The 17,576-nt window shown below is 38.1% G+C and overlaps 1 protein-coding gene across 1 annotated transcript in view; it reads right to left on the bottom strand.

Moving 5' to 3' along the window:
- Nucleotides 1-6,933: 6,933 nt before the first annotated feature.
- Nucleotides 6,934-17,576, bottom strand: part of LOC104619629 (highly divergent homeobox) — a gene marked incomplete at its 5' end in the record, with an annotated part of 17,102 nt that continues 6,459 nt past the window's right edge. The window contains 4 exons of the mRNA XM_010285577.1: nt 6,934-7,570; nt 8,573-8,695; nt 11,288-11,371; nt 14,283-14,362. Coding sequence (XP_010283879.1) covers nt 7,445-7,570; nt 8,573-8,695; nt 11,288-11,371; nt 14,283-14,362 — 413 coding nt within the window. The remainder of the gene's footprint in view (nt 7,571-8,572; nt 8,696-11,287; nt 11,372-14,282; nt 14,363-17,576) is intronic.

Below are 17,576 nucleotides of genomic sequence, written 5' to 3'. Positions count from 1 at the left end.
CGGCCGCCGCGGTCGCGCTGCCTCCCGAACGGAGCCCAGCCCTTCGGGAAGCGGAACGCCAGCGCGCCTGCGCCCGGCCCTGAAGTTAACTCGACGCGCGATGCCTTGGAACAGGACTGAATTTTTACAAGAGTAATAAATACAGAAACGGAGAATTTCATATAGGAAAAGGAGTTAGTTAACCTTTATTTCATTTCTCCATAGTCCCAAACTTGACAGACGTAGAAAAATATTCTTGAGTCTAGTAGACAAATTTACCAACGCTAAATAGCCCTTTTCTCTGACCGGTTGGGCCATTCTAGATACATTTGTACAAGCGTTACTTCAGGGTTGGGGGTTTTTTTGTCTTTTTTTTGTTTTGTTTTGTTTTTTTCAATGAAAGGTTTTGCTAAACTATAAACCATAAACTACAGAGGAAAACCTTGATCTACCAAAGCATGCATATGAAAGTATCTTCCAAAACTTAAAAAAAAAAAAAAAATAGAACAGGAAAGCAAAACAACCTCGAGATGCAGTTGGAAGGAGAAAACAATTTAGAACAATTTGAGGAAAAAAAATCCAATTAACTAAAGACAAGTCAAAGCAAATTCTGTAAACTATCTGTGGATAAGTTAAAATATCTATGGCACAACTTTTCACAAAAAAATTAAGGCGAAGACCAACATTTTATATAAAAATAGCTGAGCAGGCTTCTAAAGAAGGAAATAAGCATTTCTCATGACGACTCTGTTAATAGAAGATTATAAATACCCTTATATATACAGAAAAAAAAAATCAATAGAAACATATGGAATATTTCACGAGGCATCCATCTTTCAAATAAGCCAAGATCATATGTCCCGGACCGTAGTGGAGGTACTTCAGTTTAGGATTTGTAGTAGTTTCTTTGCTACACATACTGATACAAATAATAAAAATGCAATATAAATATTTTCACAGAGAAACGCAGTAATACACTTGGGGTTACAAAGCTGAACGAATTGGCCCAGAAGGAAATGATACAAGTTTTAAGAGCATCAATTCTCTTATGTTTTGTAGGCTAAGGAAAACATCCAAGTTATACAATAATATTTAAACTTTCTGAATATTTTCTTTTTTTTTTTTTAAACAAACTGATACCTTTCATGAAACTAAAGCAGAAACGATCATGGCAGAAGATTCATTCTTTCTTCATAAATACAGCAGTTTGTTTGTTTGCCCAGATCACTTCGAAATACCATTATCATCGGCATTTTAATACATTTCCAAGCCTTGAAGTTACCAGTTCTGCAAGGAGTTAAACTATAAAAAGTATTTTTATAGATGTATTTGACTAATTTCAAAACTATGTAATCAATATATAGCAGGACATAAAATGAGAGCAAATAAAATGTATTTTAGAAGAATCACATTAAGTGAAAATACCTTTGTAGATGCTAATACGATGATCAAGTTCAGTATATCTGTGCACATTATAAATATGCATTCGTGTATTCATGTATACTCAGTAATTCTAGAAATAATCATAGAAATGATGTAATTTCCATTGAGAATACAGTTTTTCCCCAACACAATTCAGTGGATTTGCCAATGGCTTTGTGAACTAATTTCACAAAATCCAAAGATAAAAGTAGGAGCTCTTGTCCTCCAAGGTGTAGAAATTTTTTAGTTTAGTGTCATTTTCTTGACTAAAACCCCAAGGATCTTCAGTTCTGCTACTCAACTGAAAAGCCTCCTCGTGTCTCACTCCCTCCCCAGGCTGAAGAGGCTGGTACCTTCTGTCACCCTTCCCCACGTATTTCAGAGAGATACATGTCATGGGGAAATTATAGGGACTCTTTTAAGGTGAAACTTGTCTACAAAACAGGGTCTACATCTACATTTAAACCTTACTTTGCTACAGATTCATTTTAATTTACCACTTGCTTCCAAGCAAATCAAAATTGTTTCTGCAAGGTCTTTATACATATTGTTCTGCAAAAAAAGGGAAAGAAACAGTAACTGAAGTAAAAATATGAGGATTCATTTATGAACTGTTATGCCTCAGAAAATGCAAAATCCTATTCCTTTTCATTGCGTTGCTGAGGACTCATTATTGGACTGTTCTGATAAATTAATCTATGATGTATTGAGAAATGTTACAACAATCAGTTAATACCAGAAAAAAGGATAATATCCATTCCTTACAGTAGCTGTACCAAAAATAGCACAGCTAGCCCATTTACTACATCATCCCTCAGCTTTAATAGAAATATTTACTACCCTTAACTAAATATGCTAATCATTTCTCCCTAATATCACATCTTTATTACTTCCTTGTCCATAGACTGTGTTTAAGACAAATACATTGAAATAGTACTAAAATAAAAAACAAAGTGAATGTCTCACACTCAACTGAAAAACAAGCACAAAATTGAAGGATGCATGTTGGAAATAATTTATTGCCTATAAAGCGTTAAAAAAAAAGGTTCACATTTTCTGTGTGGTTTTAAAGGTGGTGTCATGTTTCAGAGGTAGTGTGTGTAAAATGTAATACAGAATTTGAAAAGAATTATTGACTTAGTTCAGTAATACAGTAAAATGTTCACCAGAACCAAAGCGCTGACCTGAAACCATTCTCCTTACAGGAACATTCTTAAGCATCTCTTTTATCAAAGAGGATTGCTCATTTGTTTAAAAACAACAACCACCACAAGCTCAAGTTTCTGCCCCATTCGTGTCTGTCGTCTTCTGACCAAAATGTCAGCTGCTGCCTTTCAGAGACAAGTAAGTACTCTTGAGTCAGAATAAAACCCTGTTCTGCCATGGAAAAAAAAAACAATTTTGTACTATCTTTTATTCCTTTTTTTGCTCATAACTATTAAGATTTCACATTTGGTCTATGTGGTAAAACATTAATTGGGTAGAGAAATCAAACACCATAAACCAGCTTCTCTCTTTTCTAATAACTAGCTGGAATTTTCTCACTAACCATCCTCTAACTTTGATCAGGCATCTCACAGCTGAGCAACTTACTTCACCTGATGATGATTTGGGCAGAAGAGGCAGAACCTTGAAATGCAAGCTGAAGGTTCGACAGCTGCCAGTCCTAACACGTGAAGCAGCCTCTCCCTTCACTGGCTGACCTGAAGGATCTGGGCAGCAGGACTGGAGGTAGTAAATCAAGCTTTCGGTTGTAACATTGCAAGTTACAAATTCTTCACGTTTCAGATATTCTGTGCTCTTCCATTTATGCATATTATTGTCTTTCCTTATGTTATCAGTATCCTGAGACCAACAGTCAGCTACGACTAGAGTACCTAGGGAAAAGTTAGTGCTGTGCATTAGCTTCTTTTCAACGTTACTGATACGGTAGTGCAACAGAGATCCCAAACCGGATAGCTGATCGATTTTAAGCAATAATTTCCATTTCCACAATAAGCATATTCATCATACTGTTGATTTTTCCTATCATTTCAACTGTATAACCACAACAGTAGATATAGCTGTCTCCGTCGGGTGAATGGACTTGATAAGCTGCTTCCCAATTTAAGAAGATGAAGACATAACCGGTACAGTCCTTTTTTCACTCAGAAGACTGCAAAGCCCACGATCTGCTTGTCATTTTCAGACTTTTTATTGCCTTAGCGAAAAAGAAATACTTGGAAAGATTAAAGTGCAGTGCTGCTTCAAGAACCAAGCACTCAAGAAAACTGACACTTCTATGGTACATCTGTTCGTGTACTTTTAAATCTGCCAAAAATTCACCTATTAGAATATTTACTGTTACTCACTCCTGCTAGACCTATAGACTTGACAGAAGCATCATCTGCAGGGAAATGAAGAGAGGCATAGCTTCAGGAAACCGCTTTCTTAAGTATAAGCAAGCTTGCTAGCATCAAAGACTTTCATTGCCCCCCAAGGAGCGCGAGCGTCCTGTCTCTGGTTTAAAGTGTCTGTTCTGAACTACCTTTTTCCACTTTGGTTTCTTCAGAAAGACGTACTTCATCATTCGTGTTCCGACAGAGGCATTAGGAACAAACAACGCCGGGAAGTCATCTTTCACAGACAAAGCAAATGAGAGCCTTTGCAGAAAGACGATAAAAACATCAATACGTGGCACTTCTGCTGTAGCGGTTATTGCAGAGCCAAACCACTGAAATAGCAAGGGGGCTTATTTCTGTCATCGTAACACAACACACCATTAGCTGCATCTGTCATGGGAAGTCCATGCAAATGATGAACTAGCACTTAATATGGGCTTTTGTAACCATCCTATGAACAGAAGAAGTAACCATAAACCGAATCCTAACATGCCACAGGCCCAGAGAGCCATCCCCATCGTTCTCCATCATCTGAGGAACTTTCAGAATTTCATCTGGAAACGAGTATCCCGGTGACTGTGTATCAGAACGCGACGCCTGTCAGGAAGATGCTTGTCAGTACAGATGCTTTTAAGCAAGTACACATCTTTCTTACTAAGATGAAGTTGGAAAGGAATGTGCCCAGTTCTCTCATACCAAGGTCCAGCTGAACAAGTTACACAGATTGGGATGCAATCTGCAGACTTGATTAGCACGTTACATTGCCTGTTAGGGACACAAGCAAACCAAAAAAACCCCCTAAATCACAGAGCACGTGTGCGGTGCTAGGCTGAAGTGCCATACTTGGATATGAATTTTCCTAACTCTCAAGGATGGTTAAATGTTATGTTACAGGACTTCCAAAGCTGCTCCTCAGTCACTGTACTGCAGAACGACTGTTGCTGCAGTGACTTCAAATATCAGTAATGGTAACATATAATTAAGATTTTTGTTTTACATATGCAGGAAATATACACTGATGCTGAAAAATCCCACAGAACAGTTGTACGGTATTATCCTATACAGCATTTTGTTACACAGGAATATAATTTATACACTTTCTTCCTGAATATCTTGTAATATTGTCAAGTGTTTCAGGGTATGGAAACATGACTACTTCGCTACCTTTTGTCTTGTCACCTACAAGAGAAAAGGGCCAAAGAATAACATGCCCACAGGGATGACGTGGGCATTGACTGCAGCACATCCTAAAGAGGATTCCAGCTTCCTTGAGGACAGGGACTTGCATGATTGCTTGAGCCTGGTAGCAGTTCATTCAAAATTAATTCCTTCGATTTGTTTGGCATATGAAACAGAAGTAAGACATAGCAAAATATGAATCATCAATGAAAGTTTTTCCTGTATAAAGCTGGATGACTTAATTGACTGTGAAATCCAGAACTCTCATTGAGTATCCTGCCTTTTGTCATGGGAATTTAAGTGGAAGCAGCAGGAAAATAGGGTCCAAATTGTGGCAAATCACAGTACTATTTTTTTTAATTTCAGCAAAGCTCACAGAAAACAAGAGGTTTCATTGTCAGTGGCACAAATTTCCTATCTAGAGAGAACAGTAATAGAAAGCATTGTTAACCCAGTATAGAAAACCCTTTATAAATCATTTCTTCAGAGTGAACAGAATTACAGTTGAGCCCTATCTTACATTTGAAGGATGGTACTGTGGCCTTTGCTCACAAACCTTAATTAATTTTAGATTGGTGGTCATTTCAACAGGCATGTAAAATACTGCTCCTCCTTTGAGTAAAGCTTTGAGGATGTGTCTGCCAGCCAGGATGTGACATTTCAGCTCAGGCAGTGAAAGGATGAGTAACCTACCACTTACCTCCTGGTCACACACACTGCCTTCCCTCTCTCCTGGGATTTCACTCTGAGTTTTAATGCCTAAGCTCAAATACAGGTCCAACAGCTTGCTTTTGCAGGGTTACTCTGTAGAATAGATGGTAAGAGGTCTTTTGAGAACTGAATTGTATAGAAGTCAGAACTGTGAAACTGTTTGGTTTTTTAAAACAGCTTTCAAAACTGCTACTATCCTTTATGCAGCTGACAATTAACAGCATTGCTAAAAGCTCCCCACACCCAAGGACAACACAGAGACAGAAAAAGACCCTGAAAGAACACAGCTCACTACTGGTACTAAAACAAAGCTGGAGAAGTGATTGAGGAGGAACAGACCAGACTGAGAAAAAACTAAAATTGTGAGTCAATGCCACTATTAGAGAAAAAAGAAAGTGTTATTTCCCCAATACACTGGATTTTCTGAGCTATACCTTGGCCCTCCCACTGAAATTAAGGGGATTACTTACTGTACTGCATGAGTAAGGATTCACCAGAGTAAATAATTATTTGGCATAAAATTGAAAGATCAGGCTTTTTACCAGACTGTGATGGGTATCCGTTTCAAAAAGGCTCGCTGAGGAGTATTCAGATGAGAAGTCATAGAGCATTAATAATACCATGCACCAACATGCCCTACTAAATTTATCTGAATGTGTTTGCACATCCATTTAATCAGATGAGTAAAGGGATTCAATGTGAACGACAGCCAGGAAAGAAGAAATTCATTTCAGCCACTGCCTGCAATCAAGCTCACAGTTTAGAAATGGCAACTGTAACGTGGCAGTTGCCAAAAACTTCATCAGACGGGGCTGCTTCAAAACCAGGTCACATTTAGAAGATCCGCAAAGGTCAATTCCAAACACTTGAACACCTTTCAGGATGCAAGGACAACTGTGGATTTATGACAGTGTCTTGATAAAATGGAGCAAAGTTTGTGGAAAAATACATAACCAATAATTAAAAGAAGGAACAAAACTTTAGCGTTCAGACTTTGACAAATAAAAACTGTACCTACATTCATAAAACCCTAAACAGTAATGTAAACATCTAATCCCATTGCTACTGTGAGAATTATCAGAAAGTCACATTCTGCAGCTATCAGGTTTCCCATATCCAACTAATTTGTTACAACACTTATGACTGCTTCTTTACATTAATAATTTATTGACAATAATTCAAATTTTTCAGTTAGCCTTTCAAAGTTTTTTCAGCTATTTTGGTCAGAAAATGGAAGGTTCAACAATCTGAAGTCACATAATGAAAAACACTTCAGTTAAATTTCAGATTTCAAAACGGTTCAAGCAAAACTCATAAAAAGCCTGTGATTCTATTTGGATTCCCAATTTGTAGTCCACCTACCTGAGTAAAAATGGGGAAAAAAATAATAAACAGGACTGGTGAGCAAGCAACTCTGAAGAATTAGCTGTCTGTAAAACAGGACATTTGTTTTCCATTCTTGGATACCTGCTCAAAAAGACTTTGCTACAGAGCAGGAGTTATTCTGGAGAGTCAGAAGTTATCCTAATCAAGGCCAAACCACTAAAAGTGAAACCTTTCCTCACACAGTTCTTTCATTTACCAAAAACAACATTTGAAATTTCTTGACACTGCAAACTGTAGCCATGACATACTACAGTCATCCTTCAGGAAGGTCTACTTCACCTTGGGTTTTCTTTTTTGGACTGAAGAACACTGGATAGCAAAACGCTGTTCTCTTGAAACCTACACGTTACGCAGGGTTTCTTTTTCTGTCAATTAAAAAAAATAAATCACAAACTGTCTGAGGCATTTTTCTCTGATAAAGATGACAAGCTGAATGAGGTATCGTCAGGCTCTGGGGATGCATGATTGAAATCCATTTCTTCTAGTTCAGGAGGTAAGTCTGAGAGCAGTGCCTGTAAGTAAAAAAATATTACAATACAGTATTAGGTATATGTTTTATGTCAGCATTCAAATGTCATTTAAACATATAGTGAAAAAACTTTGTTAAGCTTTTCAGTCAGTGTTGGTACTGGATAGGTTAAAAAAAAAAAGTCTGTATTGATAAATATTGAAAGGAAAAACATCGACCAAGATCTTATAACAATTCCAGAAGTTACTTAAGTTATTTTGGAAACAGCTCAAAACAATTTTCTTCCCTCCAAACTGGACAAAACCAAATGATCTATATTATTTTACTCAGATATTTTTAACATGCAAAAGCTTTAAAACATCTATAACCATGCTATATTGTGATCATGCAGGAGATAGAATTAGATGCTGCATACAACGTCATTGCTGTTAGAGATCTATTGGTTTGCCTCATAGATTTCAAATTTACTTTTCTTTGTATTCAGTTCACATGGTTTTATGAAAAAATATAGAAAACAACCATAAGCCAAATTTATTTTGGATGTAAAAGTGTTCTATGTTTCTTGCTTGCAAGTTACAGTTTCTATTTTTACACCTGAAAAACTGCAGATTGTAAAGGCAAAAGGAAAAAAATAAAAGCAACAATATCTCTTCCTAAATAAAGCCCAGAACGTTACTCATAGAAGACACCATCCAACCAAGCATTAAAAGAAGTGCTATGTATCTTATGTGGTGCAGTAAAACTGAAGCAGCCTGGCTTTTTTTCCTAGATCTCGCATCTTAGATCTCACAGCAGACAAATCCCAGCCCCTCAGCCTACACTGGTGCATCGGTTGTCCCTCTGTAGAAGTCTTTTCCTATGTCATTACTTGTACAATGATCTTTCTTTTGTTTAGAGTTCAGCTTTTCTTTGTCTGCAAGATGTTCAGCACAACGCTGCCCTAATCATAATTTGAGCCTCTGGGCACTACGGAATAAAACCAAGGGAGTCACAGAACACAATATGACAAACACCTTCCGTTACTAAAACCTACTTCAGGACTTACCTGCTGCTGTTCTTTATCATCTGATTTAATAGCAAGTATCAAACTCCGAGTAAATGTCTGTAGTTCAAAATACTTCTGTTTGTGATTCTCCAACTCATTCTCAATGAATCTGACTTCTTCATTCTGTGGGGGAAAATTACATAAAGTTCTGGAAATAATAAATAGAACTGCACCTGTTTAATGACACCTAAACATACTTGTGTTAAAAGTAGATGTTTTGAGTGAAAATGTGTTTATTATGATTCCTGCCAAAAACAGTATTAAGTACAACCAAAAGTTCTAAATTACAGAATTATAAAACAATGCATGTAGACTTTGGATACAAACAGAAGTTGATGAACGACCAGTAGCGTCACAGTAAACCTGCAGATGCGTACGCCGTTTCATTTCTCATTATCCTCCGCAAGAGACTTGTCACAGCCAGCCATGTTACACACAGACAGGCATTTCAGAATTACTATCACGAAAGCATTTGATTTGGGCCAAAGTTTACATGAACCTTTTAAAGAAGCACTGCTTTTTAATTTATAAGCATGACCTCTAATTCAATTTTTAAATAAAGAAAAACAAAGCCCAGGTCTCTTCTAAGAAGAAAAGGCAGGTTGGCTGTGAGAAGAGACAGCAACTAAATTCCATTATTACACCAGGAAACTTGACATGAAGATCAGGGAAAACTACTTGAAAATTCCTCAAAGCTACCACAAATTAAAATACAGCATCCTCTAGTGCAGCTGAGTTTGACATGCATCATGAAGCGTCAGCACACCAAGATCTCTCGGGATACAGAATAAATAGGAATGTATTTACAAAATGGAGAACTATCAAGAATGTGCATGCTGTGGCTAAAAAGGCACTTTCCCAACCTTTGCATACATACACGTTACTATACTTGCAAATCACTTAATATAAAAATAACAAACTTAATTAAAAATTCAGGTTTGACAAGTACTTCAGTTTATTCCAAATATCTCTTCTCCTTCAAACTTACCAACTGATTGGAATGCATGATCAAAATGCTTAATCTGTTGATCAGTGTAGAGCTAAAATTAATTTCCCCTGGTTATTTTCCTTTGCAAAGATCATGCAACCTAAATAAACAGTTCACTGTCAATGATCAAAGTCATTGCGTGTGTTTGCAAAAGCTGTCTGCATAGTAGCACCCAAATGCGCATCCTCCGTAAGATAATAGTGAAAAAAATACGCACACAGAAATTGTTAGTAATGCACAATGCACACAGAAAGTAGGCATTTAGGTTCACAGATAATTCATGGTAAGCACTGAATTTACCGAGGGATATCAGAGGCAAGAAAAACCCCACCCTTGCTTATGCAACCACGTGATTAATTAGGTTGGCAGTTTTGCATACAAAATGTTCCTTGGTGGCTGGTTTTGGTGGTAGCAAATAATGACATAAGATAATTTCACTGGTGAATTTACAAGCTGGCATTTTCTTTTAATGATGAAAATACATTTTTTAGTAACATAGAACTACGCTCTGATATTCACGCTTAGCTAGACTGGCTGTAATTCAACTTAGTTGATATGGAAAGGTGAGACTACGTGATGAACTGGAAGGTTTTTAACAAGCCTTTAAAAAATGGTTGTTGGCTTTTTTTTTTGCCCCCAGAAAATTCACATTTCTTCAGTCAAAACACTGCTCACCATACTGTTCCAGATTATAAAAGCTCCGAGATGAGAGAGAAATATTTGAGCTTTCGTAAGAAAATCAGCTTAATGCATTTCTTTCAGATGCAAACTTAGAATTTTCCTATTTAGCACTAGATTTTGCCCAGCCAAAGGAGGAATTCGAATTTACGCAGAACACGCATAGGCACGACTAATCACTAATGTCAAACAACAAACCAACAAACAAGGTTCTGCAGGGCAGGCTGTCACAACACGCCGTTCACTGTGGTGACAGGTGACATTAAGAAAAGGTCATTCCCTCTCCATATTCATTCTCCGTTGCTCTTACCAGGAAAAGACTGCTTGGAGGAGTAATTTTTGTTCTGAAAAGATGATCTACTTATTATTTTGGTAATTATCGTTAGTAGAACATCCCTCTTTTCTAAGTAAAAAAATCAGCTACATAGATAAAAACATGCTCAATATATAACACAGAACTGTGGCAACTCTCACGAGAGCAGTAACACGTGCAGAACCTTTACCATCTGGCAGAAGACAGCAGCTGTCAGGTATTCGACTGCTTTTACTTCCTCCCACAACTACTGCTTCCAGACATGTTCTGCACTACACGGCTAGAATGACTTCTTCTCAAATCCCCCCATTTTATTAGAGAATTCCAGCTGTTACGTCCCTTTCCAGAGCTGGCAGCACCATGCTGCACATAAAAGCGTGCCACAGCACCCCGAAGAACAATTCTCGCACAAAAAGAAAAGTTTTGGTTTAGAGGCTAAATAAATTACTTTGGGACACGTGGTGGGAGCTGCAGATGGCTGCAGCTAGAGTAACGTAACTGCTCTGTAGAAACAGGATTTTTCCTGCTTCCCTCTGGGTTGAAAGACGGGTAATCTGGCTCTAAATGGGATGAGGAGATGTGACTGAGCGGGTGATGTGTGGTACCATGACTTCCTCATAAAAGCAGGAGTCCCGGGGGGCTCCCACCTGCCTTTGCTGAATTCCTTGCACATACACCCATCTGAACTGTCTGTGAAGGACTATCCAGTTTAGCATCTCATAGCCTAATTACTCACCTTATAATCCAAAAGAGAACTCATTTGATCCACTTCAGAATTACTTATCATATCACTTTCTTCATCATCTATAATCTCTATTTTCTGAAACAGAAGTAAACGGTTCATTCCAAATATTTGAATGGGTAGATTAGACAAACAAACGACAATCCGTATCTCAAACTGGCGTGAAAGGGTAACAGGACCTTTTGCTTGCTCCTAAGAAATTCTGAATTGTGGAGCCCCCATTAGATGGCAATCATGCGCCTTGGCCACAAGATCTGGGAAGCATCCAAACTGAAACTGTCCCTACTCAGAGCTGCTGCCATGGTGACTCGGGCTGTTTGCAGAGGAGGAGCTATATCTCACCACGCTTTTGGCATCCCGTTGCACACTGTATCCCGTTACAGCCTGCACAAGCCTGCACTTTGCAAGCCATTTGTTGAAGACTTCCTGCAGGGCAAAGAAGGTTATGGAAGTTTATTCCTCTGGAGCAAAACAGACGTTATGGCAAGTGACAGGCAAGTCCTAACTGACCTACTTCTTGCCTAAAAAGATGAAGAGGTCTCCTTTGCCCTTCTGCGGCCATAGTGCAAGTCAAATGCCGTGAACAGCAGAGGGTGGTGATAGAAAGAACAGTTCCAAATGCATACACATGGACATTTTCACTTAATTCACAAAAATTCTTGGGACCTTTTTAGGTATCTTTAGAAACTCAATATAAAGTGCAGTGTTAGAGACCAACCTTAATGCTATTTAGAACTTTGAAATACATTCCAGTGGAAACCAGGCCACTCAAGTTGTAAAAGATTCACTTTTACATTAATTACCACGTGCATGTTCTGTTTTTCTTCCCAACAGGAAACCTTCTTTATGTAAGAAAATGACATTAAAAGGCTATGCCAATAGGAAAATGAGCAAAGTTTACACATTTTTGGTGAACCTATGAGATTTTAAATTTTTGTTCATATCTAAGCTAGATCTCAAAGAGATGGAATAAATTTGAATTACATAGTGATAAGAATGGCAATTTTATCAAGAACTCGGAAGGATGACTGGCCAGATGAAACTATAAATTTCATTACATTTTTGAGAGGGAAACAGGAGGGTTTGGGGTTTTTTTCTGTTTGTCACTATTTTTCATTGTTTTGACAGCTGTAAACATTTAAGAGACTGTATATAGTAAGTTAAAGCAATTTTACTACTTTTTTTTTAGTATACTGTTTAATACAGCTTAGGCAAGGGCCCACAATAAAGTGTATCGTACTGACACAATACATTTTAATGGTTAGTTCTTGAGGTGTTGTTTTAGAGGAGGTTTCTTCTCTGCAGCCTATGTGTGTCGTCTTCTGTCTGCCTGCAGACCAGTCATCAGCAATTGCCTTCTAATCACCAAGGAGAAATCCTTCAACAGAGGTTAACAGTCTCTCACCAGTAGTACTCACCAAGCTCACAAGCATGTGTTGAAGGTAGGGAGAGTAAACAACATTTTCTGTGCTTCAGTGTCTGACAACCCAGCTGAAGTGATAACATTTCAAAGCCTTAATGTCACAAAGATTTTCTGTCTGCTGCTATATCATACCCTGATTAACACTGTGATTCAAATATTTCTGGGTTTAGATTCAGCTTGAGGAAAGAGTCTCTAAATAAGTGCCAAACATTCACACTATCTTTCTTATAATTATGCATTTTAGGATACTAGGGGAAAGAACAGATCAGAATTTCAAATAAGAAAACCGTATCTTTTATGCAAGTCCAATGTATGTTAGTCCCACTTTAACTGCATACAGTTTTAAAAAGTTGTTATTGTTTTCAGAACAGAGTATGGAAAACTACTCCTCTTCCCCCCCGCCTCTTATTATATCAAATTATAGAATGCTGGAGTTCAGGTGGACTGAAGAACTGAGTCTCTCTGACATCATCTTTGCAAACCTTTTACCTTTGTCATTTTACATTCTGCATGTCCATGGTAAACGCATCAGCCTGAAACTCAGAGTGATTATATCTAAGGTCAGGGCAGGCCACTAAGGTAAACAGAAGGGAAAAAGGCAGCTGTTTCTATTCAGGCAACCACAGACAATACAGCCGTGGGATTTCAGTTTACACAAAAGATGATCATATATTAACAAAAGAAAGAAAATGTTCTCCCCTCTACAAATACATAGAGGGAAGGGAATCTCCTGTTCCCTTTCCCACTTCAGGTTGTGTGCGATTAACGTAACAGAAATGTTCTTGTCATGTTCTGAGCTACTGTCATTTAAGCTCTGACTGCAGTAAGAGTGCAACTGGGAACTGGAACCATCACCTGATCATTCTGCAGATAACTTTTAAGATAAAAATTACCCTACCACTTGGGGTCTTCTCTCCTCTTCCTCCTCTCCTTTCTTCTAATTTGAGAGAAGGCAGGCTAAACAAAGGGGACATATTGCATTATTTGCCATGACTCCTCCCTCTGTCTTTCCTTCCTTGTCTTACTGCAGCCAATTAAAACCAGCAAGAACAACCGTGTTTGACTCAAGGTGAATGCAAGTGAGAAAACAAGAAACATCTAAATAATGCCCTGTCGAGGGTACGGGAATGAAGAGGACGTACCCACCCCAGCCTGATCTCACATATTCAAGGTTAGCTACAGAGAGGACGCACTAGAGATCTGACTTTCTTAAAGCTACAGGAAACCATTCTCAATTATTATTCTGGGCTTTTTATTCTTACTGTTTTACTATACTAGGTACCTATAGAGCACTACCCTAGCATTGTGCTTTGCACTGTAGACAAAGGACACTGGATTGTTGTTATAATACAGAAAAAGCTGTGTAATTCCATTTCTACTGAATGTACATAGCTCTATTGTTTTAGTACTTTCAGTGCAGCTTCTTTTAGTGCTCAACCGATACGGAAGGACTCTTAGCACACTCAACTGAAGTGTTCACCTAGTGAAAAACACCAGTGTTGGACACTAGCCTCAATATTCGCAATTAAGGAGGTCACGTCAGTGGAAAAGGAAAGGTATACATACCACATTATCAGTAGATACTGGATTCTGGTCATCATCTTTGTGACCAATTTCTTCATTTTGAAGAGCTTCATTTGCCTCTTCTGCAGAAATAAATTAGTTTTTCAGATTTCATTCAAATTTTATGCTGAAGGAACATTAACAGACTTTACCACTAAATATGTCACATCTGCTAGATACAAAAGCAAAGTCATATTATCAATGTTTATTCAGAAAAAAATACTGGATGACTTTTTTAATAAAGACATCATATCACAAGTATTTCAGGGCAAAGTCATGCCACTCGCTACTTGAAACAACAGGAAAACTATCAGTTACTCTCTTGCAACATACCAAAACCTTCCTAGTTTTAGGTTCAGGTTGGAATATTCAAAGGTGATGAAGAGTTTCACATCAGAGGTGCCCAGAACTTTTTTATTTAAACATTAAAAGTAAATTAATATATGAAAAATCCTGCATGCCCTGAAATTATAGGGTACCTATCAGAATCCCACTTTCTCCTTGCAGGCACTGACTAGTTATGAACCAAAAACTGATCAAGCAGATTATTTCATTCTTGTATGGCAAATGTTTATTCCTAGTGAATCTAAGCTTCTCGCTTACGTATAAGCAAAGTATGCACTTGAAAACAGACCAAATCTTCTCCTGAAATTTCAACTACAAGCACTAGATGATTCTGTTAGCCCTAACTATGGCCAGCGTGAAAAAGCCAAGAAAGATAACCATATACTTAATCAGAGGGATGAATGTTTCTCAGATTTATTTTAATTCTCCACACTTTAATATACTGTCAAGAAGAAAATGTTTGATAGAAACAGCAAATCAGAAAATAAACCAGAACACAGAGGCAAGACAGCCATGATAAAAATCTTAAACAACGTCGTTAACAGCTAGGCTATCAATTGGAAATACACTGCTTCCAAGCGCTAGTAAAATTACACAGTTCTGCAGAGGGCAGAGCTTGCGTGAAAAGGGTCGAACTGTCCAGCTATTGCACCTGAAGAGGAAAGGAGGCATGGGGAGCGAACGGGCAGCAGATGTGCATGTGGGATGCTGGAAGAGAGGGCAGATAATGATGCAGGGTGTATCACGTCCACGCAAACACAGGGGTAATGGGATTTAACTGAGGAGTACCAACAGTTTCAGAGAGTGGATAATATTTAGGCCACACAGAGACAGTTATTGTTTTAAATAACTTTTCTACCAGTAAAATATCTCTAAACTGAGCCAATTTTATTTGAAGTTCTTTCAAATAAATTTAATCTGCCAGTGGCCACAACTTCAGAGAAAATTTCTGCTAGCAGCAAAAGCAAATGGGTCCAAATGAGAGAACCGTAAAGCAGGGAGCAACATATGATCCCACCGTTAGGCTCAGAGGAATGAAGGTCACTGAAGATGCACCTGAGGGATTCTGAAACAGTCTGAAGCACCAGTCACTCAGTAACCCTGACAGTCACCACTTGGATTCAATAGTCGAGAGAAGCAACTCCCTACAGCACTTTCAACTCTTTAAATATTCATCCTCAGCTAATATAAACTGGCACAGCTATAATGGCTTCCACAGAGCATTTACGCAAAGTATGGATTCAAGTAACATACATTTAAAAAGGTAAGGCATTATAAGAACTTTAATGCTTAGTTTTGCATCAGAGTACAGCTTTTTTAAAGTATTTACACACTACATTTTAAAAACAAGTGCCATCAACACTTCCACTCTAATTAGGTGACTAAAAGTATCTTTTTCCTGTCTTTGAAAGTGTTTTTTTGTTGTTGTGTTTTGGGGTTTTTTTATAAATTAGGACCAAAAGTTACAGTTCTCAAACATTAAAATAATCACATATCTGTGCCTGAATAGTACACATGATTACTGGTGGAAATATTTTCCAGGAAGTTCAAAAGAAGATGAGCTGCAGCAGTGAAACCTACTCCTTTGAACTGAAGAAATGAATAGAAATAATTCTTGCAGTAGAATAAAAGAATGAGAGGGGGATTCTTGGATGCTCTGGAAATCCTATAGTTTTCTTGCACTTCCTTAAGCTTTGACTCTAATAATCTACTCATAGTCTTACAGCCTTATCCTGTTTTATGAAAGCCTCGTTCAATAAATGTGGTGTTATTCCTCACTTTAAGCTACAGAGAATTCAGCCTCTTCCCCGTCACCATTTTCTTTCAAACTGATCTGACTAAATCAGTTCCTTCCACACCTCAGGCAAATCAAGGACTCTTAGATTCTGCATCTCACTTGGCTTTCAATCACTTGGCCCATTTCTTTATCATCTTAGTCTCTTTACAGCAGAATATGACAAAGCTATCACAAATTCATTCCCAGCAGTTCTCCGTTTTTCTAGTTCTTTCCTTTAAACTGTGCAGACAAAATGACAAGATCAAGTCTGGCATATTAAGCTGCAATAGTATGCACTAGATCAGACTTCCTTTTAGTTTAGAGAGCAAAGGCTTTATTGATCTCTTCTAATCAGAAGCACTGGGAGCAATTAGTTGAGCTCGGGAAGGTAGTGAATGTGCCAAGCGGCAGTTCATAGCTGCTGCCCTAGGCCCAGAGCACTAATGTACAAGAGGGAAAGGGAAAGATCAATTTAATGTGGTCATGCAGTTCTGGGAGGTGGAGTAAAAGGGAATTAAGCCTGAGACACTTATCACTCAAGATCATGCAATTTACTGAGAACACACAGGCACCCCATCTGTGCAGTTCTAAGGCTTTGAGTAGTCCCTTGCTACCGACTTTGATCTTTTCTGTTGGTTTGTATTTGCTTGTCAGAGACCATACACGCACCGCAGACAGCCTAATGGAAGAAGTTCCGCTATGCTTTGACATACGGTGAAGCTCTTTCAGTTCAAGACCAAGTTTGAGCTAATATATCTTCTGAACGTACCTCATCAGCATGAGTTTAGTATCAGGAAAACTGGAAGTACATAGCTCTGGTCAGCTCAAAGCAGACAGGTTCACACGCATTACTGCTTCTTTAGATGAGAACTGTTGGTGTGATTTGGGCAAACAGGAATGGATATTCAAGCTGGCTGTGTAGAACTGGCAGTTAACAGAGAATAGTTTTGAAAACCTGGCTTCCTAGGGAAGTGAGACAGACATTTGTACTGTTTGTCCATCTCTCAGCTGCACTAGCAAATTGTGAACCTGTCAATTAACTTCAGAAGACTCTGTCAGAAACGAAGGTCTTATGAGAAAAGGTTTCTGCAAGCTTTGTGAACACAAACCCAACAACATTCATATAGAGAGGTAAAAGAAAGAGACCAAACAGTACCTTCAGTATGGCCAAGGCA

This window comes from Phaethon lepturus, unplaced genomic scaffold, assembly GCF_000687285.1.
Source record: "Phaethon lepturus isolate BGI_N335 unplaced genomic scaffold, ASM68728v1 scaffold45360, whole genome shotgun sequence".
In the NCBI taxonomy this organism is placed as follows: domain Eukaryota; kingdom Metazoa; phylum Chordata; class Aves; order Phaethontiformes; family Phaethontidae; genus Phaethon; species Phaethon lepturus.
The sequence above is the reverse complement of the archived record's forward strand: the minus strand, read 5'-3'. Positions and strand labels throughout refer to the sequence as shown.